Here is a 27,548-nt window from a genome sequence, read left to right as displayed (position 1 = left end):
CACAATACCATTCTTGTTGAGGACAGCACGAACTTCAGAATTATCAAATTCCCCTCCATTATCGCTCAAGAATTCCTGAATCGTGTGATTTTGTTGCTTTGCTTGAGCAATAACGATTTCCAAGACATCTTTCACCTCGGATTTTCGTGCAACAACAAAGGCAAATCTGTATTTGGTATAGCAATCTCTGAACACAACCAAATACCGCTTCTTAGAAAAAGACTCTTCAAAAGGTCCACACACATCAGCTGAAATCAGCTGGCCAGGCCTTGTGGCTTTCTTTCGGGTACCAAAGGGCAATCTGTGTGCTTTTCCGTACACACATGGCTCACACAAGCCCATCTCTTGATTTGAATTGATCTTAATACCATAAGAATTCAAAACATCTCTTACCTGGTTTTTGTCTTGATGACCGAATCTCTCATGATAAAGCTGCAATGTCGACTCACCATCTAGAGCCACATTGACCTCTGCTTCCTTCTTCGGAATCAACGGCTGGAAATCTGCCTTGTAGAGAGATCCACTGTGCTCCCGGAATCCTCGAACAGCCACGGAATTCTGGATTTTCAACCAACATTTGGTTCCTGTAGACTCAAACTTGCTTTCCCTGTTTCTGTCTTGAGCTGCCAAAACAGAAAAGAGATTTCGAGAGATGTCAGGGACATATCACACTTTTTCCAATCGATAAACCCTCTGATTTGACTTGATTTGTATTGTCCCTTCACCAACTGCTTTGAGACTCTCTTTCCCTGCTGCTTTGATCGAGCGATCGTCATCAAACGTTTTGAAGTCAGTGAAAAACTGCGCCGTATTTGTGACATGTGTCGTTGCCCCATTGTCGATATACCAATCAACAGGATTCATCTCTGCAATGTTGATTTCATTGCTGATTATCATCAGAGACTCACTCTCGCCTGATCTTGATTGAGAATCCTTGGCAACTTTCTTCTTGCAGTCCCGAGCCCAATGCCCCTTCTTCTTGCAATAGTTGCAAACGTCATTTTTCCTGGGGCCTTTTGCTTTCACGTCCTTTTTCGATTGCTTGTCTACCGCTAAGGCGTCATTTTCCAGTTTCTCATGACCCTCATCCCTCCGTGAGCTTCTCTCAAACATCAGCAATTGAGTTGTAAACTCATCGATGGTTTTCTCTTCATTTTTCGTCAACATCAGCCAACTGGACTGAAAAGAATCGAAGGAATTCGGCAGAATATTTAAAACTTTACACACAAGCATCAAATCTGGCAATCTGTTCTCTTTCCTCAACTCAAGCCCATTATTCAGCTCATTGAACAGAGTTTTGAGCTTTGCAACATTTGAGGAAACATCTTTCCCTGATTGCCAAGTGAAAGCAAAGAAATCTTTGCAGATTTTGAAGAGCTGGTCCTTGGATTTTGGCTCAAACAGATTCCTCAATGCAGCCCAAATGTCACACGCAGTGTTATTTTCCATCACTTTCTGATAAACATCATCAGTCAAAGCACTTGTGATCACTGACTTTGCAAAACTATTTGCCTTCCGATTGAAGCTAAGCTTCTCCTCATATTTCTTGATTTCTGCCTCTGTCGCCTTTTCCCCAGGCGCTTCCGGAGACTCCAGCTTCCCCTCAATGGCATCCAATGCTCCAGCATGGTAATCAAGAACATCACACATTTTTCTTCTCCAAATAGGCCACTCTGCCTCACCGGACAATGGTTTAATGTTCTTCACCAACTCCATACTGAGTTCTTTTTCACAGAAAAGTCCCAAGAATCACTAAAACCACTTGACCCCACAACTTTGAGGTTATGTGTGCAACCACACTATTCAATGTCCGATTTTCACAATAATTCAAAGGTTTTTAATGAATCAATCGCTACACTACAGCCTCTACTGGGCCCATAACCTATTGAGATTTGATTTAATTGAGTGGAGTGAGGATCGATCCAGTAAAAACACTTTAATTAACACAAGAGAAAAAACGTGTATTTCACGGAGATTATTAGACTTCAAGAGAGAATGCATATGTGACAGCATGTCAGTTCATATTTTAAAATAACTGAACATCATTTTTTTTTCAACAACATTGAAAAGAAACTTCAATATTGAAGCGAATATTGAAACCAATATTTCAATAATTGCCTACACACTGAACAAATTGACTTCAATATTAAAAACACCAGTCTAGTCAGGGATTGACAGATCTTCTGGGATTTTCTTCCGTATTTTGTAAAGAACACCCAAAAATACCCAAGATGGTCAGAAGATTTCTCCAGCTTCTTCCAGGAAATCCCAGATCTTCTGGGATTTTCCTGTTCATTATGCCCAAAGCACTTCATATAAGTATAATTTTATGATACGAATTGGAATCCTACAGGAGAGGGAACGAAGGTTTGTGGTTGTGGCCATCCAGTCATTTTGCTCGCGATGGTAAACTCTCTAAACTCTCCTACGGTATGATACGAAGCATGATCCTGAAAGTCTGTGAGAATTCAAGTTATTAATTCTATTTGGCTTTTGTTTCCAATCTGAAGTGTTTTTGACATAATATACAAGAAAATCCCAGAAGACCTGAGATTTCCAGGAGGAAGCTCCAGGAATCCTCTGATCACAGAAGGTCCCTGAAGTGTTTTGGGCATAATATTCAAGAAAATCCCAGAAGTTTTGAGATTTTCTGTAGGAAGCAAGTGATTAGTGCTGACCAAGTTAGGTTCTTGAGGAGATTGAACAAAATATGTAATCAAATTCCGAGAATCTGGGATTTTCTGGAGGAAGCTCAAGGAATCGTCTGACCACAGAAGGTATCTGAAGTGTTTTGGGCATAATATACAAGAAAATCCCAGAAGATCTGGGATTTCCTGGAGGAAGCTCTAGGAATCCTCTGATCACAGAAGGTACCTGAAGTGTTTTGGGCATAATATTCAAGAAAATCCCAGAAGTTTTGAGATTTTCTGTAGGAAGCAGGTGATTATTGCTGACCAAGTTAGGTTCTTGAGGAGATTGAACAAAATATGTAATCAAATTCCGAGAATCTGGGATTTTCTGGAGGAAGCTGGAGAGATGTGTTTTGACTTTGATTTTAACCTTGGATGTGTTTTCATTCATGAACAAGGAAAATCTGGCAGTTCTGTGATGTTTTGAAGGAAGAATATTCCTGACCATTAAAAAATATTGAAGGAAATTATCAAATCAATTTGATATTTAGAATTTCTTTGAAATTTTATTTCAATGTGACTTTGAAATTTTTTATTGACATAATTTGGCCTAGTTTGTAGCCATTCAAAATAATGAAATAAAATATTGAATAAAATGTTCCATATCGAAACAAATATTTCAATATTTGCCTACACACTGGACAATTTACTTCAATATTGAAACATTTACGTCAATAAATCTTTGCAATGTGGAGGCAATCCTTGTCAATATTTGATATTGAAAAGAAATATTTCAAAAAATTATGTCTAATAGCCAGCAAAGAGATACACTCAGTCCCGGGATTATGCACATTTTCAGGACCGAAAAAACGCACGAAATGGCATTACGCATCGAGAAAATTTTCATACCTGCAGACGATTTCTTTTGAATGAATCGGTCCTAAATCAAATTTCGCGAGGAGTAAAAGTAGTTCAAACAAAAAGATTCAACTGTTTAAAAGAAATTCATCAATAAACAGTAGGGAAAAGTACTCTCCCTTCGAACGTTCATGTCTTCGAATAACGTGAATTTTCTTTTATTTTTCCTAAGAGATTTACACATTTTTATTAAATATTAGTTAGTTTATCATCAATTATTGATAATTATGTGTAAATCTCTTAGGAAAAATAAAGAAAATTTACATTATTCGAAGGCATGAACGTTCGAAGGGACAGCACTTTCCCCTATATATTCTTTTAAAGTTCTATCCATCGTTCCATCGTATTAGAGATTTGTTCTCATCATTTTTAGTATTAACCAAGATTCAATCAAACAAATACAGGAAATACCAGGTACCGGAATTATGCATATTTTCGGGACCGAGAAAAAGCTCACGAAACGGCTTTATGCATACAGAAATTTTGCATACCCGCAGGAGAATGTTTTTCCGAATAACCCACCCGGCAAATTCTGCAGAATTCTGCAGAAATTCGTCAGATTTGAATTACTAACTGCCGAAAAATCATCAGAATTTCTGCAGAATTTCTATAGAAAATTTTAAAATTATCGGCAGAATTTCTTTAGAGTATTTAGATGATTTCTACATTTGTTCTACCCTTTCTAATGTTTCTAAACATTATTTTAACTACATAAAAATATGTATTTCAATTTATTTAAAATTCAATTTTTATTCAACAATTTTACGTGAATACTCTCTTTTTTTACAATATTATTATAATGTTATAATACAATATTATTAAATCAGCCATAATAGAAAATACGAAGGGGAAGGAAATGGTTAGAAAACACGAAAGAAATTCACGATGCTCACGATGTCGCACGACTATCCCAAAGCCACACGAAGTATCCGATTGAATGGCAAGAAACGTTAAAATTTCAAAAGTGCAGAATTGCAGATCGAAGTTTTGCTGGGAAGTTACAGAAACGCCGTTATAAAGTGTTCCAGAAATCACGCAAGATTTAAATTGAGTGGCATTTCTGAAATAAAGGTCCCCAACGAATAATAAAAATACTACGTGACAGTTTATAGATTAGGGTTTTTAAAAAATCTATCACTAAATGACAGACCAACGCTTTTTTGTTCTAGAAAAAAATATTTCAAAAATAAATAATTTGGTTCGAAAATTGGTCAGAAAATAGACTTAACTTCGTTAACTATGAAGAGTCTAATTGAAAAATTCACAGAACTGAATCAATTGGGAAGGCTAAATACACTTGCCATTTAAGAACAAGCCCTTCACATGATTAATAATATCGTATCAGTATATTATCCGAAAATAAAGCTGATCAAGTGTTACTGTTACTGACGCTCGATATCGCGACATGATAACCGAAATCGAAAGCCTAAAATTTGTTCATTAATAATAATTAATTAATTACGAATTCATTAATACTGAGGACATGTGGATTTAGCATAATAGTGTGACATGTCATATAGCCTAAGAAATAATGCAATTCCTGCATAAGACATTTCATGATTGTGATTTTCTCTATTGGTGATCCGAATTGGTCCATTAGATCATGTAATTTTAGACCATTATATTTTTATTCGGTTATTCGAAGTCATAAGCCTAAGTTAACAGACCTACCTGTGTGCATTAAGAGGACTTTTAACCCTGAATTATCGAAATTTAGCCACATTTGTCCAAAAAAGTCATGAAAACCTCTGACGAAAGGATTCATATGCCAGCAAAGCCATGAAGGTTAATTACTGGATGCGGTTGCGATATTTAATACATAAACCCTATCTTATGTTTTCCAATTTAGAAAAAACGTAATTAAGAAAAAAAATGTGTTTTTTATTAATTTAAATCTCGCGTAATTTATAGGACACCCTATATAGGGGAGACCGGGGAGTTTGGTACTTTTTCACGTTTTGATTTTGAGACACTATTCCAAAAAATCACGATAGCGTATCATAATTTTGTGCGGTCTATAGGACACTTATGGGTATTGACTTTATAAAAAATACTGGATATATTTAACCTTTTATTTCATACTTAGAAATTAATATCAATTTCATTTGTACAGTAGAGTTACTTATTGTCAATCAATTTTTTAAAGTGCTTTCTTCTTATATTCCATCTACCCTTCTTTGCTTTTTTAATTCTAAATAATGCAATCATGATCATCAAATTCCTCAGGCGAGTAGATTATCTTAACACTTTTAGTTTTAAACTCATTGGCGGATTCCTGCATGGTACTGTTTTTTTCCTTATTTTTTTGAATAGCTCTTACCTTGTTTTTTCTGGAGAACTTGTAAAATTGTAGAGTAGAGGATATTGTTCGAGAAATTCTCGAGAAAATAGTTTTTAACGAGATTGGGCAAAGATCGAATATCCTCTGGAGAGGAAATGATTGATTCCCAAGACATTGATAGTTTAATTGTCCCTGTAGTTAGAGAAATCTGCTCCACTGATAAACTTTGCACAAGAGGGTGATTTCCAATAGAAACTGAGCAATACTCTTCATTTTGACAATAAACAATTGCATGCCACCTACAATCTTGTCGAAAATCAACGTCCCATACATCCCCTTTCAGGTGTGCTAAACATCCCCACGTCTCCCCCTATATAAAATATACTTGGCGCCAATTTCTTGAGCTATTTTCAGCGCCAACGGTTCCCGTACAGCGGTATTACTCTTAGAAAGAGCAAGTTCCTTAATGACTTTGCAGGGCTTTTTCCTTACCATCCAGGACCCTTCTGATCAGCGGCACTTACGTGTCTAAATAATCAACGGCCCAGCTCCAATTGCCTCCAGCGGCAATCAGAGTCGGCTTTCAGCGAGATTCCTAGTGAATTTTCTGCTGAGATCCTGCATTGAGGCTTTCCATAGCCGAGAGGCTACTGATCGTTGCCTATAATAGGTGGACTCTCTGCGTTGATAGAGACGCCGAGCGACACCAAAAGGGTAGAAAAACTTCAAGAAATCAACAATCTAAAGAGCAGGGAATTTCTTGGCGAGGTCTGAGAAATCTTCTTCCTCTATATTGACTCCTTTAGCCTGTTTGGAGTCAATACCCTGAATCCGCTACTGTTAACAGTTTGACTTGCAGAAATTCCCAAGAATGGCGACAGGCAACATTAAATAAAAAAATAGTCACGTTGTTATTTTAGCTCAATTTAATAAACATAGTATTATCAATATTTATACCATAGAAGCAAACTTATTTCATTTCCTTGTTGCATATATATATTTTTTTAGTTTTTTTTCCTTTACTTCTTGTAAACTGTTTCAAATGTTACACATTTCATAAGAGATCGTATTAACTTTCACCTCACAATTCTGCACACTCAAACTCTTCAAAAAGAGATTTGTAATGAAAGATGTTCTTTTGCACAGAAAAAATTAAGAAAATCCCATTTGTTATGATTCTAAAATCAATTATTTTAATCTCACATTTTGTGCAGGATTCTCTCTCTGTCACTATTTTCCCATTTTTCTCACTGCAAATGTGCTTCCTTTTTAATTAAAATATTTTTTTTTCTCTTATATTTCGTGTGTTTTGTGAAAGATTAATCTTGCATTCTTGCTTCTCTTGAAACGGATTACCAATAGATATATTTTATTTACTTATTAAATATATATATTTTATATATTATCAATTACTATTCCATATTCACTTTATCATAGTCAGCTAAACACAAGAATTTTCTATGTTATTTTTTTTCTTTTTACTCTTCTTGCATTTCAATTAAATGTTTTATCTCATGTTTTTTTTCTCTATTTCAAGAATGAATTGATTTATTTAAAAAGTACATTTTATCTACGTTTTTTTCCTCATTTGTATATGATTTTTTTTAATTTTAAATTTATTTTTTTTCAAATTTATCTTCTTTATCTTTTTTTTCTATTTCTTTGTAACTATTTGTTTTTTTTTTTAATTGTGAAATATGAAAATTCTTTTCCCATCGATTTAATTTTAAAATATTCTCATCCTCCTAATTTTTTTTCTCCATAAAGTCCTTATCGCTAATATAAACAAACGAAACATTATTTATTACCTACTAAAAAAAAATTAAGTTACACATCAATATTATGCCATTGAATTCGCATTTTTTCTTCATTTCTTATCAAACAACAACTTAAAAGGAAGCGTTTTCACCTTCAATTTTATGTTTTTTTTTTTAAATATAAATTTATTAGTTGAAAAAAATAAGAAGAAACAAGAAATCACGAATTTACCGCCGCGAAAAAAACTAATTTACATTTTTATTTTCATTTTTATAGAAAAAGTAACTAAAATAGTGAAAAAATATTATAATAAAAAAAGAGCAAAAATGAATTTACAATATTTCCAACTTATACATTAATTTTTTCCGCAACTAAAAATGAGAAAACAATTTAATTTTTATTCTCGAATTACTTTCTTTTTTTAAAAATATATAAATTTATTGAAAAAGAAGCGATAAAATGATGCGAAAAGTTTGTTAATAAAGAAAAAACAAAGAAATAACAGCAAAAGTACCTTTCTAAAATTCCTTAAAAAAAATTAGTAAATAGGAAAAGTATAATAGAAAAAAGTGTAATTAAAAATATATTTATTGCACACTACTTCCTCACCTAAAATTGTATGTTTGTTCCCCATTTTTGTTTTTTTTTTAAATTTATTTTCTTCCATTTACGAAAAAAAGAAATTATAATTCTACATAATTTCTTTTATATTTTTTTTATTTTCAGAGAAATTAATTTTTTATTAATTTTCTCTTTTGTCACAGAAATGAAAAATCAATTTTCGTATATTTTTTCCTTCTTCTTTATTTCATAAAATTAAAAAAAAAATTGAATTCAATTGACGAATCATTTTAATTAATTCTCGCATCCTTAATTTGTTCGCGCACTTCCCTACAAACCACAACTACATTTTAATTTCTGTTTTTTTTTTATCATTCATCATTTATTTAAAAAATGTTTTTACCCTCTAAATAGACACTTGAATATAAATTTGAACTTTTATGTTATCACGGGGTATAAAAAACTTCAAATTACTTTGCAAATATTCATGTTATCTCAAGATTACTATAATATTTTTTTTTATTAATATTTTGTATTAATGAGAATAATTGCAAATACAGTTGCATGCGCAAAGTCCTAAGCCCAACTTAATCCTCAATCTCATTGAAAAGGCGAAAGGTTTAATTGAAGAATACTTGTGGAAAATTTAAAATTTTGCAGATTATCATTTTAGGCCACACCCCTTTTTTTATTTTGAAGCCACGCCCCAAGTTCAAGTTCGAATCAACTTCAAAGAAACACGGAGAGTTAGATTAACTCTGTGGAAACTTATTTCTTTCTGGGAAATAGTGGTCAGTTTATCCACCTCAATAAGCTCCGCCCATTAATAATTTTAATACACGCCTTCCTCAGAAACAAAAGTGAATAGAAATTGATTTTTCTGAATACTTACAGTACAGTAGCATTCTAAAAAAAACATCCTGGTTAATTTAATCTCAGGAATGATTAGGATACGCCCATTGCAAAACAAACCACGCCCCCTGTGAGATTAAAAAAAAGTAAACAAAAGAATTGTGACGAAAGGTAAAGTTCCATAAGACGGTCGATGGAATTATTTAACTTTTTTTAACGTTTTATAATCAGTTTTTATGAAATTTTCACTGATTTGCATTATGGATAAGGACAATCCATCTCAATTCGGAAGGGGATGGGTACCCATTGAGTACTCAATCTTACTGATCATCAATAAAAAAACTCAAAATTTTTGAGAAAGGGGTTTTGGAAAAATTATTTTTCATTTTTTCAAAAAAAAAAGTCCAGAAAGCTGTTATAAAAAAATTTTAGCATATACAGTAGACTCTCTCAAATTCGGGCATTTGGGACCAAAATGTCATCCGAATTAGAGAGAAATTCGGGCGACAAATTATTTGAAATGCAACGATTTATATATTTATAGAAAATTTCAGGGGCATGACATTTCCTATGTTTCCCATATGTTTCAAGCGTGCCGAAAAAACTTTTGAGTTTATTAGCTGTTTTCTGTCATTGTAGAATGAATTAGCAAAAAATACTAATACAAAATAAAAGCCAATTTAATAACGAAGGGGCAACAAAAAACTCTAAATTGGCAACCTACGTAGTTTTGGAGACATCTCGTGAAATGTGTATGAAAACAGGAAAAAATTACACTGAAACCGGTCGCATTTTTCAGAGCTAATGTCATCCCCCTGGAAAATTTCATGAAAACCCCTTAATATTGCAAAATCAAATCAAAACTAAGACAAACCATGGCAAATTTGAGCATAATTTCTTCACTCGATAATCATAATTAAACTTGAAAAATGTCAACAAACTCTTTTTTCAAATTTAACTGCTGCCCGAACTAAAAAATAGCCCGATCTTAAAAGAGCCGAATTAGCGAGAGTCTACTGTAATCCAAAATCGAAAATATCGTTTTAAATGGCTCCGGCACATCTTTTAGATCAAGAAAATTTCATGAAGTCGAAATTCGAATCCCTTTCTAACATGCTTTGCATATGTCTATCTCATTCTCTCGCACTCTTTTTCTTCTTCGAAACATCACACCAAATTCAATTTAACTTAATCGAATTTGATATGCGAAAGAATGAGATAGTCATATGCAAAACATGTGAAAAACGAATGCGAATTTTGACTTCATGAAATGTTCCTGATCTTAAAGGTTTGCCGGAGACAAAACAGAACAAAATTATCTTTCAAAAAAAGGAAAAACGGGAAAAACTAAGAAATAATCTCAACCCATTCTCGTGTTTCAGAAGTTTTATGTTTGTCTGATACGTAAAGAGCTTAAAATTTCATATAGAACTTTAAAATAATAAGAAAACAAATATTTATAGGTTTTTTGATGTGTCCAGAAATACCCATATTATGTCCAGAAAAACACCTTGTCCAGAAATACCACACGTTACCCTAGAGGGGCTTTACTTACTGTCCCTTTCCAATAGGGTACTGCCATAATCAGATATTTAAGGAAATACAGAATTTAATTATAATGTCCAATTATTTCTCCGTTGCATTAAAGTGCAAGGGGGCGGGGCTTATTTTCATAATGATAGGACTTTTCAGCCAAAAGTAACTTATTTTGTTTTTTTTTTCTTTTTGGTAACGTTTTGGGGGAATAAAAATAATTTAAGAAGATTAGAAAAGTATTCTAGAAAAAATGAAAAAAAATATATGAGAGGAGAAACATTTGATCAAGCTTCTTATTGTAGACCACGCTCACTTTCTACCTTACCTCCAATCCAAATGCGCTTCAATTTCTATTCTTTTCCAATAGGATACTGTCCTAATCAGATATTTAGGGAAATACAGAATTGACTTGCTATGTCTAATTATTTTTCCATTGCATTAAAGTACAAGGGGGCGGGGCTTATTTTCATAAGGATAGGACTTTCCTGCGAAAAATAACTTACTTTGTTTCTTTGTATTATTTTTTTGGAATAAAAATAATTTATGAAAATTAAAAAAGTATTTTAGAAGAAAAATGAGAGTATAAACATTTGATCAAGGTTCTCTTTGGAGGCCACGCCCACTTTCTATTCTACCTCCAATCCAGAGGCACTTTACTTTCTGTCCCTTTTCAATAGGGTAATGTCCTAATCAGATATTTAAGGAAATACAGAATTGACTTGCCATGTCCAATTATTTTCTTCGTTGCATTAAAGTACAAGGGGGCGGGGCTTATTTTCATAAGGATAGGACTTCTCTGACAAAAACAATTTACTTTGTTTTTTTTTGTAATATTTTGGGGAATAAAAATAATTTATGAAAATTAGAAAAGTATTCTAGAAAAAAATGAGAGAAGAAACATTTGATAAAGGTTCTCTTTGAAGGCCACGCCCACTTTTTACCTTACTCCTATCCAAATGGGCTTTAATTTCTATTCTTTTCCAACAGGGTACTGTCCTAATCAGATATTTAGATACAGATACAGATTTTCTCCGGTGCATTAAAGTGCAAGGGGCGGGGCTTATTTTTACTGAAATCTAGCACTAGTAATCTGACTGACAACGTTTTAAATAAACAACGTCATTAATAATCCACGTAGTACCTTAGCAATATTATGCTCAAAGTGCTGAAAAAAAACCTTTATAGCCTTCCAAATAGATAAGACACAATATTGAGATACCTTTTGCATGCAACTGTAGAGCAGTAAAAAAATCAATTGGATATTTTTCAATTCCTCACACGCCAATAGGGATTTTTTGTTTCCATTTTTCTTTAGGAGGGGAAATATCTACATTCATTAAATATTTACTACTAATCAAAAGGCTTCTTTTCTTTCCTCCACACACATTATTTTCATCAATAAATTCCATTTCAATCAAATTGAGAATAATATAAAAAATCAACAATGAATAATTTCAAAGGCTGCTCAATGAATTTCTAACGCCATTGATAGCCTGTTCTCAGAAATAAAAAAAAGAAAGTTTAATCAGGGAAATACAAGAAAAAAAGCCCAAAAAGCAGGAATTGTAAGTGTTCGGAAGAGCTGACAGCAGAAAAAATTGGGCCTTCATTTTCGGAACTGTAGGAAAAAATTGTTTTTTTTTTTTTGTTTTTTGAAAAACAAGTAATATTTAATATATATTTTGAAAAATTCCTGTAAATATTCATAAAGCAAGTGCGGTGTTTCAATTTTGAGGAAAAATGCGCAATGCACATAACTTTTATTTTGTAAACATGATTTTGACATTTCAATGAGAGCGAATGAAACAGAGATCTAGTTATCTTGTTTTCTTGTTTTCTCTCATATGAAATTTTGAAAACATATTTACAAACAAAAGTTATTGTGCCTTGGGAAAAATATTAATAAAATAGATAAATTGTTTATATTGAACCAGAATGGTCTAGGAATAAGTCATAAGTAATTTAAGCCACGCCCCTTTTAAATAATTCAATGGAAAAAAGTAAAGGATTAATGAAAAAGTTTGATAAATCTTCACTTGAACCAGGAACTGCGCTAATTTCATTTTTTATTTTATTTTTTTACTTTATTAAAATATTCTTTCGTATAATTAAATTAAATTTTACAAGAGGCGTGGCTTAAATATTTGAATACATAATCAAGATATTTAAAAATGCTAAATCAAAAAAAAAATAAATAAATAATGTAATTTTTGCAAGAGATCAAAAGAAAAATGTAAATAATAAAATGGAGAATGTAACGAACCTGTAAATATTTTTCCAACAAATCCGAGAACAAAGGCGCCAACATGTCAGTACAGAGCAATATTGGGCGATTTTTTTTCTGTGGGAGGGAATCGATAGAAGGGAGTGTTTTTTTTTTCATTTTGCATACTTGGACTTTGATGATTTTACGCAGCTGTGTCCACTTCCTCCACAATATGACTCTGCGGCACATCAGATGTCGCTGCAGTTGTTCCAGCTGTACTTCCATTGTTCCCAGCTGCTCCAGCTGTCGCCGCTGCGGCTCCAGAGCCAACAGCCGCGGCGGCAGTTGTATTGGTAGCCAACTGAGCAAGAGCCGTGGCTGCTGTCGTCACCGAAGCACCCTGAATGGTGGCACTGTATGGAGCATTCTTCAACTTCCTGGCCTCCCGACGTTCCTTCTTCTGCTGCATCACCAACTTCAGCTGATCCAACTTCACCTTGGTCTTGTTATTCTCCAATTCGACGCTGCTGCATTTGCTGCAGATGGGCGCCATAGTGCTCTGACAGCAGCATTTGACAGTCGTCTTGGCCGGCGTGTGGCATTCACTCATGTCCATTGGCTCTTCCGGCCTCTGCGGCGTCACGACACTGCTCCCATCGTCGGCTCCTGATGTCCCAGAGGAACTTCCACAGGGCCAGGAGTGATGGTGGGAGTCTTCGCGGGAATGCTTGCAGGAAGTGACGCTGGCAGCACTGGGAGCCACAGCGGCGGCTGAGGATGCTGAGGTGGAAGCCGAAGAGGCGCTATAGTGACCACTGCATTCCCCATACGGACAATTGCGCGACGATGTCTTGGAACACTTTGAACACATATCCGCCGACTGTTGATGGTGGTGACGTCTAGATGAAGACTGCAAAAATTGATTGAAAATTAACCCCAAAACTTGGATAAATTAGGGTTAAATTAAGATTTTTTAGAAAAACAGTCTATTCGAGTTAAAAATGTAGATCTCGTGTACAAAGAGAGTTCGTTGGAAACTGACACTCCGCGATCTCGGCACCAAGAAAGACTGACACCTGACAGACACTCTCCAACTTAGCACAAAGAAGAGGTAGGAGTAGGATCACGGAGAGAAATCCGAAAAAGTTAAAATAACATTCCGGAAATGTTAATATTACCCTGCAGTATTGATCCAAAATCGGTGTAAATATTACCTTTTTTAGTTGTATTAGGGGTTAAAATTACCCTTTTTCATGTTAATTTTACCCTTAAAAAGGTGTAAAAATAACATTAAAAAATGTTGATATATTTTTACACCTAAAAAGTCTTAAAGTTATGAGGAAAAAAAGTTAATCGCACCCTTTTTTCTCAGTGATAGAGTTGAGGTCAGAGAAACGACATAAAGCGTGTCCACGATAAAATTGTTCCAAATGATTTGATATTTTTATGACAGATGTCACTAGGTATGCATTTTCTTTGTATGTAAAAATTGTAACACGTGTTTTTACCTTTCTTTTGGTGAAACCAGAGGAACCAACATTTAGGGAAAAAGTCGTTTTTCTGCTTTTGTAGTGGTAGAGTCGCCACCATTTGAAAAAAAACGTCGCCGAGATTGCTCTTTAAAGTCGATTTGTGAAGTTTATTTAATAAAATTTCAGTAAAAATTGGTATTAACATAAAGAAAATAGTTTTTAAAATTAGTTTAGTGACCTAGAATTGATTAAATGGCATTATTTGATAGTAAAAATAGGCTAAATATGGGTCATTCAGCGACTTTTGCAACATTTCATAATTCGTGGAGATTATGTGGAACATCGGTGATTTATGAATTGGAATAGAAAATTGGTGAGTTTTGGAAGCATTTGTCACTATTTATTTTTTAAATTGTCCGTGTGAAATCCTCGGGAAAATGTCTTGAAAAAGTGCTTGCTCGAAGAAATGCACCAAGACGGTTCAGTTGTCAAACAGAAGATGACGGACAGTGCCCTTTGTGATGTTTTTTACGTAATTTTTCGCGGAAGTAAGTAAATTTCCATAGTAAATTCATCAAAAATTATTAAAGAAGTGACCAGTGAAGAGATTTGTGGGAAAATTGGGGGAAAATGTTTTTTTTAGTGTGAAATTCAAACCACATTTGTAATTTGTTTTGGGGCACTTGAGGGCTTCTTTTAGTCATCCTGACATTCTATCTTCTCGGGAAAAGGCCCTAGAAGTTCTAGGTAAATTTCCAGGTAATCCGTGTGTTGTTATTAAGCCCTCCGGACACTGAAATTCACTCCATTAGATCACCATAGGTGTCACTGACTGGAAAGAAATTCCTTTTTATCCTTCTAGAATTGGAAAAATTTCACATTCTTTACACTGTAAGGATTCTAGAATAGTTTCTTTTTATTTGTAAAGGAAGAAAAGAATAAAAAAAACTTACAAAAAAACATAAAAATTTTCCAATTTCCTATTAGTGTTCGTTCACCCACTGTCCTTTGTTCTAAATAAAAAAAAACTGGAAATGATAATGGGCAGAAATGTGTGGGTGCTGGTCCAACTCTTCGCCAAAGATGGGACTAGGCCCATTTTGTAGGTATTAGTGTATGACTTTAAAATTACCGAGACCCAAGTCAAAAAAGACTGTCAGTCCTTGGGAAATTAACGATATACACACGGCTCTTCGATATCCGGCTGACTGGGGGGCAAAAATGACATTCAGATTTTTTGAATGATCAACGGTTTTTATATTTTCTGCTATGTGAATTTATTTTCTGTCTGTCAAAGAACAAGAGAATTTTCTTCATGGTGTGCCTCTGTGTCATTTTTTATCACAATTATGTATTAAAAACTTCGATACAATGATAATAATACTTTAATTCACACTGGAGAAACTTCATGTTTAGTACAAATAATTTTGAATACATCAACCGCCAGTGTTTGGCAGCTGTCACCCGGATAACGAAGTGCCGGATAACGAAGAGCCGTGTGTACAAGATTGGTGTCAAAAAGCAAATGGGGGGCATTGGCGGGAAACGTTACATTTGATTTTGACTTCTAGATTTTTGGGGACGAGCGTACCCAAAAAGTTTGAACAAGTTTTTTGAAAGAAAAAAATATTTTTCGAATTTATGTAATCTGTAATTGTTAGTTATCATACTTATTAGCCCCGAGAGGTTTTTTCCTTATTTTGGTCTAGAAATATCAAAAAAGTCACAATATCTGCAAGGAAGTAGAAAATCGAAAATTCACGATTTTTGACCAAGAATATCTTAGCTCAGGAGTTAATTGGGATCCTGCAAAAAATATCCTAGATTTGGACATCTTATAGTTTGTACTTATCCACAAGAATCGGATTTTTGTCCATTCTAAATAGTCAAAAAAAAAAATCTTTTTTCCATGGGTACCCAGAGTCCCAAAGGAGACGAAAGAGTTAAAGAAATGAATTGAAATGTAGGTTGTATTTTAGGGACCATCAAAACACACATGACCACAATCGTATTGCGGTTTATTGAAATAAGTAGCCAATCAGTCATCGTCGTACTTAATCAAGTCCTTGCAGTCCGCCATGCGTGAAACTCCAGTTAATAAAAATAAATACAGTCCACTATTATCTCTTGATTTGTTTAACCCAGGGGACTTGGTCTCCAACACAAATACTTGAATAAAAAAAATTAATATATCTAATAAATCTATAATGAATTAATGTTTCAAAAAAAATTTCTTTTTTTTTTAATATTAATGTAGACTTCATTTTTAAAGCATTAGTCTTGGGAACAATTTTATCGTGGACACGCTTTAGTAGGTGAAATTTTTAAGAATCTCACCTAATATAAATCTTATTTAAAATAAAGGTAATATCTCGAAGACAAAAGATAAATAAATGAAAACTTAAAAATCTTTCAAAAAAATCGGAGTAAATGTTTTCTGACAGAAAGCAATATCAAAATTTTTGAATTTGAAGTTGTATATCTGCTAAGGAAAAAATGAAAAATTGAGCCTGGACACCTACCTGTCTGGATGATGTCCTGGACGAAGACGAACTCCCAGCTTCAACACTGATGCTGGTACCTCTGCGATACTGAGGCGTTGCACTCAGCAGATCATTCAGGATGTGAATTATTGTCGAGATATCCCTCTTGGGACGTCCATAGCGATCCTGCAGAGCTGGATTGAGTGTACCGGAAAATGTGCCCGAATAAATTCCCTTTCCATGATGCTTCATGGATTCAATCACAGCTCCCGTTCCAATCTTCTTCGAGCTATTCTCGGCCAAGTCCACTTTGCTGGTGAAGACTTCCTTGGACAGTTTCTTCAGCGTCTGCGTGAGGTTACGTGACGCCTCCGCGAGGGCTCTGGCATCGATGGTAGTGGTTCCGGTGTTTGGAACTTGGTCCTCAATTGTCACTTCAGTTGTAGCTGTTGTTGTTGTTGTTCCTGGTTGCTGGTCCTCAGTCTGTCCTATCGATTGACTCTGAGCACTTCCTTCAGATACCGCAGGTTTCTCTGCCTCCGGTGTTGGATCTTCCTTTGGGAGCTTAATGTCACTCATGACACTCCTTAGGGAAGTTCCTCCTGGACCAGCATTCCAGATCTTATTTTTAATCTTGGTAATGGGATTATTGGCCGTTTTGTGCATCCAGCTGTTGCGCCAAGACTTTGTCTGAGTCATGGCATTTGCACTACTTCCCCCAGTCACTTCCTCTGCCAACTCAACACTCTCGCTCACTCCTTCAATTTGACACTCCTCAAAGTCTTCCGGAGGAACTGGAGCGGATGGTCTCATATCCTCCTCATGACTGGTAGCCTCCTCTGATCGCGTCTGCTGTTGGCAGTTTACATCACATCCTGCATTGCTATTGCTGTTGCTGTCCAATCTCTTGCACAGACAACTGGTTAGTTTGGCGGAAATGGGATCCGGATAGGAGGACGTCGATGGCTGGGGCTCCAGATCAGTGCCCATGAGAGACGGTGGTGTCGGCGGACAAGCCGGTAGCTCCTGCAAATTGCAAGAATACCCCAAAATTGTCTTGTGAACTCGTTCTATGATTCAAGTGTCCCGGGTTTTAGTCCCCTTTAGGGCTTTTTCAGCCATTTTGCACATTGCACAGTGGGGCCACTCCATACAAATTGCGGCCAAAACCCTAATTCTAAGGCAAGAAGGTCATATATAGATAATTTGGGGTCCCTGAATTCATTTTTGACCATAAAAATTAAAAAATCATAGGGAAAAGGGGGATAAAACGTACAAATCAAAACGTCAACAAATCATATTTAGTAAGGCAAACGGTTAGAGATAGAGACTTGGAATCTTCGAAGGACTCCCCATAAGGCGACCCAAGGACTGTTATGATACCCTCGATTTTCCCCCCACCCCTCCCCTTCCCCACCAAAACCATGTATTTTTGTGATTGCTCGAAAACGTGTGGTATGATTTTTTTTTTTAAATTTTTGGATATGTTTTAGAGATTACCCAGACGGACATTTCGCCGTTAAACGACAATACCGTTGAGTCATTCCCAATAACGGTTTTTCAAGGTTAAAGGGTAAAAAGACCCTAGAGAGCGTATTTTTCAACCGAATCATATCATGTTTGGGCTTGTTGGAAAGGCCTTGGAATTCTTGACAAGCCTGAACCGACTCCAATCGGTTATGAACTAGTAATAAACCAATTCATAACCGATAAGTAATTTTGGTCCAAAAATCAATTCTATTACTCTTAAAACTATATTTTGAGGGATATTTTGAGTGGTTTATGAATCGGTTCATTACCGGTTCATAACCGATTAAAACCGCTTCGGACTTGTCAGAAATTCCAAAATCTTTCTGACGAGTCCAAACATGATACCATGCGGTAAAGAAATACGCTCTCTAGGGCTTTTTTAAACTTCTATACTTTGAAAAACCGTTATTAGAAGTAATTCTTATGCACATATATAATCCTAAAATAATCTCTAAAACATACTAATCTTAAACAATCTCTAAAGCATACCCAAAAATGAAAAAAAAAATCACAAAAAACAGAAATTCGAGAAATCCCAAAAAAAACATGGTTTTGGCGGGAGTGGGTGGGGGGCTGGTAAGTGAGGGGCATGTTGACGATTCTTGGGTCGAATTATGGGGGTACTCGTAAGGTATCAAGTCTCTATCTTTAATCCCTTTGCTCCTAGGTACTAAAAAAAAACCTCATTCTGGGCGTGCATAGTCTCAGGAAATTGCTACGGAAGGGTCCCCGGGCAACTTTGGGCAAAATGAGGTTAGTATTTCCTGAAAGTAGATTAAATTTGAAGGAAAAAAAAGCTTTTCAGAATAGCGGCAGGTAGCGGCTTCATAAGTAGAACCTTTGATGAATCTTAAGAATTTGAAATTTTTTTCAAGTAATACGCATTATATGAATCGAAGTCCTGGTAAATCCTTATGAGGACAATTTTAAATGGTTAGTTTGCATTCAGTGATATGTCTTCTGAATAAATATGGCATAATTTCTTTAGAAAAGTACACTTGGCTATGTCAATTAGAGTCCATGAAAACGTCGCTAAAAAGCCAAAAATGACGAAAAAATTTATAAAAAGGTGACTTTATGAATCTCTAAAGCAGAGGCGTGCAAAAACCGTTGAAACCGAATTAACGTCAAATAAAACATGTACGTCAATGGTCAAAACGCTACCAAAACAACTCAGCAGCGAAAAGATGCCTTACATAAGTTTTACATGTTAGTGCATGTAAGCCTTACTAATCACTATCGCTTATGGAGGTTTAACACGGTATAACCACACTTTGTCACTTACGTAAGCCTTACTTGTAAGGCATAGGAAAGCTATTGATGCATTTTTATGGCTTTTAAGGACGCCTTACATAAATACACATGTAAAGCATTTGTAAGCAAATTCCGTAAAACTGTAGTAAAAAATACATGTAAATCATAAGAAATGCATTCATGTAAAGCATGCCAGAAGGCAAAAAATGTTCTAAGTAAGCCTTAGAAAGGACCATCCTGTAAGCCATACGTTAAACTAACTCTTATGGACGTTTAACATTGTAAAACTACTTTTTTGTAACCTACGTAAGCCTTAAATGTAAGGCCGACGAACGCTTTTCATGAAAAGCAATCGTATCAAAACTTAAAGTGACTCTTATTAGAAAAGTCACTCTAGAATATGATCATAAGAATCATATTCATAATCATTTATCTTAATAGTAGGTCTTAGTTAAAAACTAAACCCCACTGATGAATAGAAATAAAATATTTCACCTGAACCTTTGTAGCAGGACTCCGGTGTAGCTCGCATGAATTATATCCTTAAAGTGAAAATTTCCAGTAAGCCATTCGTAAGACATCCTTATGTCTTACATGATAACGTATCCTTCATAAAACTTACATGTTGATTATTTTGCAAACAATACATAGCAATACTTTCATAATGATTTATTATCGAAGAAGGGAAAAACTTACACCCTGCTGTACTTATGCCTTACATGACAGTATAAACTTTCATATACCTTATTTCTAAATTTTATGAAAGCAAAACATGGTAAAGCTTTAAGATAGTTTACGTGTTGATTAAAAGAAGCTTTACATCTTACTTTACTTAAGCCTTACATGATGGTGTACCCTTTCAAATACCTTACATGTTAATATTACGAAAGCAATACATGGTAAAACCTTTATATCATTTACATGTTCATTGAAAGAAAGCCTTACAATATGACTTACTTATTCTTTACATGATAGTATAAGCTTTTATATACCATACATGTTAGTCATTTTAAAAGCAATACACTTGCAAAGCTTTCGTATGCCTTATATGTCGTTGAAAAGTAAGGCTTACACGGAGCCTTACAAATAACTATCACTTACATGTAAGTTTTACTTTCGCTGCTGGGAAACTTTTTTTGACGTTTATTCGGTTTCAACGGTTCTTGCACACCTCTGCTCTAAAGGCTACAATTTTTGACCGATCTTAATGAAAATTTTGGAAAATGTTCTTCATTTATCGCTAAATGAAATAAACATAATTTTGGTTCGATTAAAAATGGTTGAAAAAATAGGTTTTGGCTGTCTTGGCCCCACTGTGCGATGGTATAATCTTTCGTGATTTTTCATTAAATCTAGCAACTAACAACGCAGATTCATTCCGGCAGTATCTCTGGACGATTTCATACCCCTAACTCCTTTTAACTTGCCATTTTAAACTAAATTATGAATTATCGAAAAACAGATTATTTCTTGTTATTTATCATTACTCTTATACACATTTATTTACCATAGACAACTTTAGAAATGTCCAAATCCACCATTGGCCTCTCAATAAATGACATAAACTCAAAGTATAACCGGTTTGAATTAAGTTGATTGCATGTTTTGACCATTGTCAATTATTTTTTCAAATAAGGCAACAAACTTTTGATTCCTCAAAAATGATCAACTTTTGGAAAACAATTATTTTTTATATGAAATAAAATGATTTAATGTTTTTTTTTTATATATAGATAAGATCTACGGATTACAGGGAACTCATTTGCAAAAAGAAAAAAATGAAAAAGCAATTTTTTCTATCATTTTTTCCACTTAGTTTCTCAAATATACATTAGGCGACAAACTATTGACACCCACTAAAGGTCTTAACGACTATTTTAGGTAGTCTACAAGCGTTATTTAAACAAATCGTTCTTTGAGATTTTCTGATAAGCCATAATTCGGGAATTCTATAAGACTATATTGAGAAAAAATTGTTTCATGGGTAAGGCTTTACTTATTGAATTGATCTAGACTAGATCATACTGAAAGGGTCTTCAAAATAGCGATACGGTACATCAAGTTACAATTCGATATCCCTCTTAATTTTAAAGTCACTGCCCGGTATTCGAAGTTACAAGAAACACTGTGATGACTTTTAAGGATGTTTAAGGAAGAGTATAATATTTCCTTACCTGTGACATGCCGTAATTTGGTATTGGGACACTTATGATGGGGCTGGAGACAAGATTTGAGAGGGATTTAATTGGTGACTGGTCCAATTCAATTGCATTGTTTTCATCATCTGTGGCATTGAGGGTAGCCGTTGTAGCAGCCGCCCGATCCTGGATATTAGTTAGGAGATCATCCAGCTCCTGCTTCATCAATTCTGCCAACTCTGAATGAGCTGGATCATCTGTGGTGACATTAAATGTTGGCTCTTGCTCTGGATTTGCCTCCACACTCACACTAGTCGTAGTGTTGAGTGTGTCAGAAGTTTGGACACGCGACAAGTGTTTGCTCCTCTGTCCATCGTCATCTGCTGCAGTTGTAGCAACTGCCTGATCTACGCTACCACCTGAAGTTCGATGATGATAGTGATGATGATGGTGATGGTGGTGATGATGATGATGATGACGAGATTTGTGCGAATTTCGCGATCTTGTACTACCCCCACTGCCACCACTTCCTGACTGCGAAGATGGTGGATTGACAGTGCTAAGCTGTAGCTGGATTATCATCATGTGATCCCCCAGACGCATATTCAAATTCAACGGAGACTTTCCACTAAGAAAATCATTTACTTGAGAATCATTAAGTGATTCCAAAGCTTGCATCACGGTACTCTCTGGACGCTGAGCCTGCAAGAGACAAACAGTCCATCACTTAACTGAATGCAAATCCTCCCTTTGCCACACTCATCTCAAAGAAGGTCTGACTCCAAAGAGAATGCAAATTTTAACAAAATACCGCACATCATTCAACTTCTAAATTATTTAACGAGAAAACCATCCAATTAAAGAAAATGCATTTAAAATTCATAAAGTTGTAATCTTATGGCGATTTTTTTTCAACACTGTTTAAATTATTTTTCTTTTTATCTATTCTATCACTTACAAATCAAATAAGAGTTAGAATGAGAGAGAAATAGAAAATAATATAAAAATCAGTATAATAAAACATATTGCGGAACTTCCGAATGCTTTTTTTTTCGTCAGAAATATATTCATGGTCGGCGATTTTGTCCAACAACAAAAGCACTCTACCAAATCATCATCGTACATAGCGATTGGTGTGGCTCTACACATGTGTGATCTTCAGCAATAAAAGGTACATGCTCAAACTACCAAAGCTAACGTGTGCAAATGTACAAAAGATTTTACTCCTCTCTCTTTTTTTTTCTTGTTGCAAAAAAAAGACGAGAAAATATAAAAAGTCGTAACTCGCAAAAAAATTATCTTAGAGACTGAAACCCATTTTTTTCCAGTGCTTTAAAAAGAAGAAACTAATTTTATTTCCTTCACGAAACTATTAAAAAATAATCTTTTTTTTTCATAAAAATATTCCTAAAGTGTTACAGGAATAAATTTTCTACAATCCCACAATTGAAATTCACATAAACAACCTTTTAGGTGTTTATAACTTACCCATTTGATTAAATTAATATATCATCTAAACACCTACATAATCAATAAACCATATAAATCATATAAACCCACAAGATTGGTTTATAAATTTAATAATTTAAAAAAATGGCAAAGTTTTCCGATCATGAGGAAATTAATGAAATATTCCCCTGGAAAATATTATAAAATTACACTAAGTCCCGCGATTAAGTACATTTTCGGGACAGAAAAAAATCGCGAAATGGTATTACGCATAGAGAAAATTTGCATACCCGCAGGGGCTTCCTTTTGAATAAATCGGCCGTAGAAAATAGTAAAAGCAATGAAAACAAAAAGATTCAACTGTTGAATAGAAATGCATTAACAAACAGTACTTTTTGGTCAGAATTCTTCAATAAATGGTAAGAATATTTAAAAATTTTACTTTAATTAAAGAAATTAAAGTTTTATTCTGGAAAAGTAGCAAAATGTTTTCAAATTTCCTGCGTCGCAACATTGTATACATTCAGGCGTATTTCAAAAATGATTTCATAAATTGACTCCCAATGTTAGGCAAACTTGCATAATTTTATGTGCATAATTCCGTCAGGTGCATAATCCCGAAGTGCATAATGCCGGGACTGAGTGTACAGGGAAAGGTCATCAAAAACCACAAGTCGATATCTATTACCGTTTGGCCTCTATGTCAGCACAAGAAAAACAGAAAACAGTCAAACATTGTAACATATTTTTTTCATATCTTCACAATTCTAAAATTTCTTGACATATTGCTCTACCTTGTTGGATTTACTTTGATTCAAGGGTAAATAATACGTCAAATGTTCAAGTAATTCACAATTAATGGCCCAAGCACACCTTTTAGATCAGTATAATTTCATGAAATCAAAATTCGTGTTCCTTTCTCAAAAGATCTACATAAATCTATCTCATTCTTTCGGTCTCAAAATTAAACTGAACTAAATTGAATTTTGACCTCAATTCAGAGACCAAGATCAAGATCCAGATCAAGAAAATTTTAAGATTATGGTATTCTGAAATCAAAAAATCAAGATCAAAATGTCAAATCTGTCAAATGTCTTGAAATCTTGAAGTCCAAGACACAAACCATGTAGATATCAAGATTAGCAATCCTGGAACCAATATTTCAAGATGTCAAATTTCTTGTTTTCTTGAAATATTTCCAAGAACCTCTCGGAGGTGCTTGGAATTTTAAAGATACTAAAAATTTGAAGAGGTTCATACGGAAATCGTTTTTGATGAGGAATATTTCTATAAGAGATGATACAAAAAGAGAATTACTATGAAAAATACTGCATTTGGCTTTGCAATTTAATCGAAATAGTACATATTTCTAGATGTTCGTATCGAATTATAGCACACCCTGAGAATACCTGCAAAAGAATCACATCTTGCATAAGCATTTCCTGGTTTATCACACGTCTCATGTTTGGTTTGCACTTCCTGTACTTCCGTTTATGGCCTCTCATTTATTCTTTAATACGTCCTATAATTAATTTTCCTATTTTATAGGACGAAATTTCAACAAATTCAACAGAGAAAATGAAGATATATTTGTCAGAAGTGACGTTTCGTTAAGTGTGGAAAATCTTGAAATCTTGGTTCTTAGCTAAGACATTCTATTTTCCATAAATACTTCGCATCAGAATACGAAATCTTGATTTTGGAAATATTTGACAGCTTGAAATTTTGATCTTGAACTTGGTCTCAGAATTGAGGCCTTTGTGTGCTTTTCAAAAAAAAAAAAAAAAGAAGAAGAGTGCGAAAGAGTAGGATAGACATATGCAAAATTTTTAAGAAAGACAGGCATGTGAAATATTCCTAACCTAAAAGGCGTGCCTGAGCCATAAAATAGAAATAAATGTTGAAAATGGCTGAATATCCTATTTCGAAATCGAAATTTACATCATTTTCCTTCTCAAATTGTATAAGTTCGTCCTACTCTTTTGCACTCTTCTTCTTCTGAACATCACGCCAAATTTAGTTTAGTTCAATCTAATTTTGAGTGGGTAAAAGTGAGATAGAGATATGTAAAACGTTTGAGAGTATCCTTTTCACTCTCTTTTTAGATCCCGCCCCCAATTAATATTATTTGAGTGATTTGCCTTTTGGATTCACAATATTTTCATGTTAATTTTTTGAAATGAGGGTCTAAGGAACACCTCTTCGACAGGAAACCTCTATTGACACTTTTGTCAAAATGTTGAAATTTATTTAATGCATCCAATAAAAGGTAAGTACAGTAGAGTCTCTCAAATCTGAATCTCTCAAATTCGAACGCCGTTTGGATTCAAAATGTCAATTGTGAGGTTATGTTGGAAAGTTGGTATTCTCGGTGAATGAAAATCATATAATATGTGCTTCTTCCTGAATGTTTACATACATTATTATCGTATAAGATGAAAAGGAAGTATGTTATCACTGAAACTTGCGAGAAAATACGAGAATTTGATTCAAAGTACAATTTAATCTCACACAAATTTCGTTAGTTTTCAAAAAACCGTTTGAATTTAGGAGGTGAGAAATGTCAAAAATACCCCCCGAGCGTTCGAATTTAGAAGACTACTGTAATATAACTTTTTTTTATTAATCTGTGTTTTTCGATAAGGATAAGTGTTCGATTAAACTGGTGCCGGCCAAAATCCTCAAAGCCAAAGCCCGATTGATCCAAAATCCTAAAAAAACATAATTCCGACAGGACCAAAATCCCAAAATTTCGGAATTTGGGCCCTTTTGGAATTCTGACACATTCGGGACTTTCGGGACTTTTTTGACTTTCGGGATCTTTCCGTTCCGGATTTTGACCGTTTTGACCCATTCGGGATTTTAGCGTACGGGAATTTGACCTTTTCGGGATTTCGGCGTTTCGGATTTAGGCTTCCAAGATATTGACCGGAAACTCAATTAAGCAAACTGTTAACATACGATTTTACATTTGCGCGTAGAGTTTAGTTTTTTTATTTGTACATCATGTGGATTTAAAATTTCTCATCGGAACCTTTGTGTTCTGTGCAAGAGTATAAGCGATACTAAAATAAATGTTTTCAGAAACTAAGCACTAATGGTCTTCCTAAACTGTTTTTCAGATAATAAACAACAGTAAATGTTATGGCATAAAGATATATAAGAATACGTATATGCACATCATAATGATACGAAACACACACCTCTACAATAAAAAATTTTGCAAATATTTATATAAAAATAAATAAGAAAAAATATAAGAATATTACTGCTTTTACAAATATTTAATCATTGCACAAAAATCTGAAAAGGTTGACACTCTCATATTTATGCCTTCTCTCCCCATCTTAAATCCCATAAAACACGCACAAAAGTATAACTGAGATAGCAGCAACAATATTGCATGGAGGAGCAAAAGTGTGCAATTGTACTGATAAAATAAGGTTATGCTATCAAAAATTCTGTACATTGAAAATTCCAAGATATAATATTGGCACAAACATCCTCAGATACCGGCATCACTTCATCTTTGAGAATGCTGATGAGTCAGTGTGAAAAGTGATTAGATACCCCAAGTCAATTGGTAATTATTGAGTTTAAGAAAACTTTAATGACGTTCGAAAAGACTGATAATATAATAAGAAAGAAATTGCTCTCAACTGAGAATGTCCATTTGACAAGATTTCAAGCCAAACCCTGGGTAGAATAAGGCCAGCTTCAGACTAGAGGTTTAGCCCAGTTCCCGAAGGTCTCAAGATCCTAAAGAGCGACCAATTTTATTGCTTTTTGAGAACCTAATATGTCAGTTATCATTAATAATTCAATTCTAAGATATTTTTTTCCAAAAAATGGTGATTGTTAAGAAATTAGAGCAGCTAAGCCATATGGCTATGCCTTAGGACTGAAGCGCGCATAAGTCTTCAATCACATAACCCATTGCTTACTATTGCAATTGCTACCTTTCTTAAATTTTAAGGCTAAATCTATAAATTTTCTCAATTTATTTTAATTGTTATTAAAGAGATTGAGGCTTTTTTGAGCAATGGATTTTCCAGATTCTTTGTTTTCGTAAATATCTTTCGCATTTGACTTGTTTTACTTTTCTTTAAGCAGTCAGTTTGATTTCTGCCAACAGGAACCGGACTTTGAGCCTCAAAAGGGCCCTTTTGAAATTGGCAATGCTTTCACCTTCTGTCACACCAAAAATCCCCACAAGAAAGATCATCTTCTGCTGATATAGAGTCTCGAAATAATATACCAACCAATCCTACAAGTCTCTCTTTCAAAGTTCCATTGTGCAAGTTAAAAATTGACTCATACATTTTACCACACACTGGATCAGAATCACTTTCTCTCATTCTCTTGAAAGCTCTCTTTTTTTTTGTACACCGAATTAGGCAATATGACTACACTTCATACCTCTACTCAATAATTCAAGATTCTCCATCGCATCGTGATGATTTTTCTTGGATTCAAGTCT

At 34.4% G+C, this 27,548-nt stretch overlaps 2 protein-coding genes across 3 annotated transcripts in view; one reads left to right on the top strand and one right to left on the bottom strand.

Moving 5' to 3' along the window:
• The first annotated feature begins 24 nt into the window (after positions 1-24).
• LOC129808077 (structural maintenance of chromosomes protein 3) overlaps positions 25-27,548 on the top strand; it is a 70,963-nt gene continuing 43,439 nt past the window's right edge. The window contains exon 1 of the mRNA XM_055857764.1: positions 25-41. Within this exon, the coding sequence (XP_055713739.1) occupies positions 40-41 (2 nt within the window). The 5' untranslated portion in view covers positions 25-39. The remainder of the gene's footprint in view (positions 42-27,548) is intronic.
• LOC129808080 (midnolin homolog) overlaps positions 7,501-27,548 on the bottom strand; it is a 44,296-nt gene continuing 24,248 nt past the window's right edge. Inside the window, exons 3-6 of one of the 2 annotated variants that reach the window (XM_055857768.1) lie at positions 21,656-22,321; positions 16,737-17,723; positions 12,929-13,652; positions 7,501-12,029 (exon numbers count right to left, since the gene is read on the bottom strand). In XM_055857768.1, the coding sequence (XP_055713743.1) occupies positions 12,945-13,652; positions 16,737-17,723; positions 21,656-22,321 (2,361 nt within the window). In that variant the 3' untranslated portion in view covers positions 7,501-12,029; positions 12,929-12,944. Of the gene's footprint in view, positions 13,653-16,736; positions 17,724-21,655; positions 22,322-27,548 lie in introns of both variants that reach the window. The other variant, XM_055857767.1, reaches the window with a different exon arrangement.

The sequence above is a fragment of the Phlebotomus papatasi genome, chromosome 3 (assembly GCF_024763615.1).
Source record: "Phlebotomus papatasi isolate M1 chromosome 3, Ppap_2.1, whole genome shotgun sequence".
NCBI lineage: Eukaryota > Metazoa > Arthropoda > Insecta > Diptera > Psychodidae > Phlebotomus > Phlebotomus papatasi.
The sequence above is the reverse complement of the archived record's forward strand: the minus strand, read 5'-3'. Positions and strand labels throughout refer to the sequence as shown.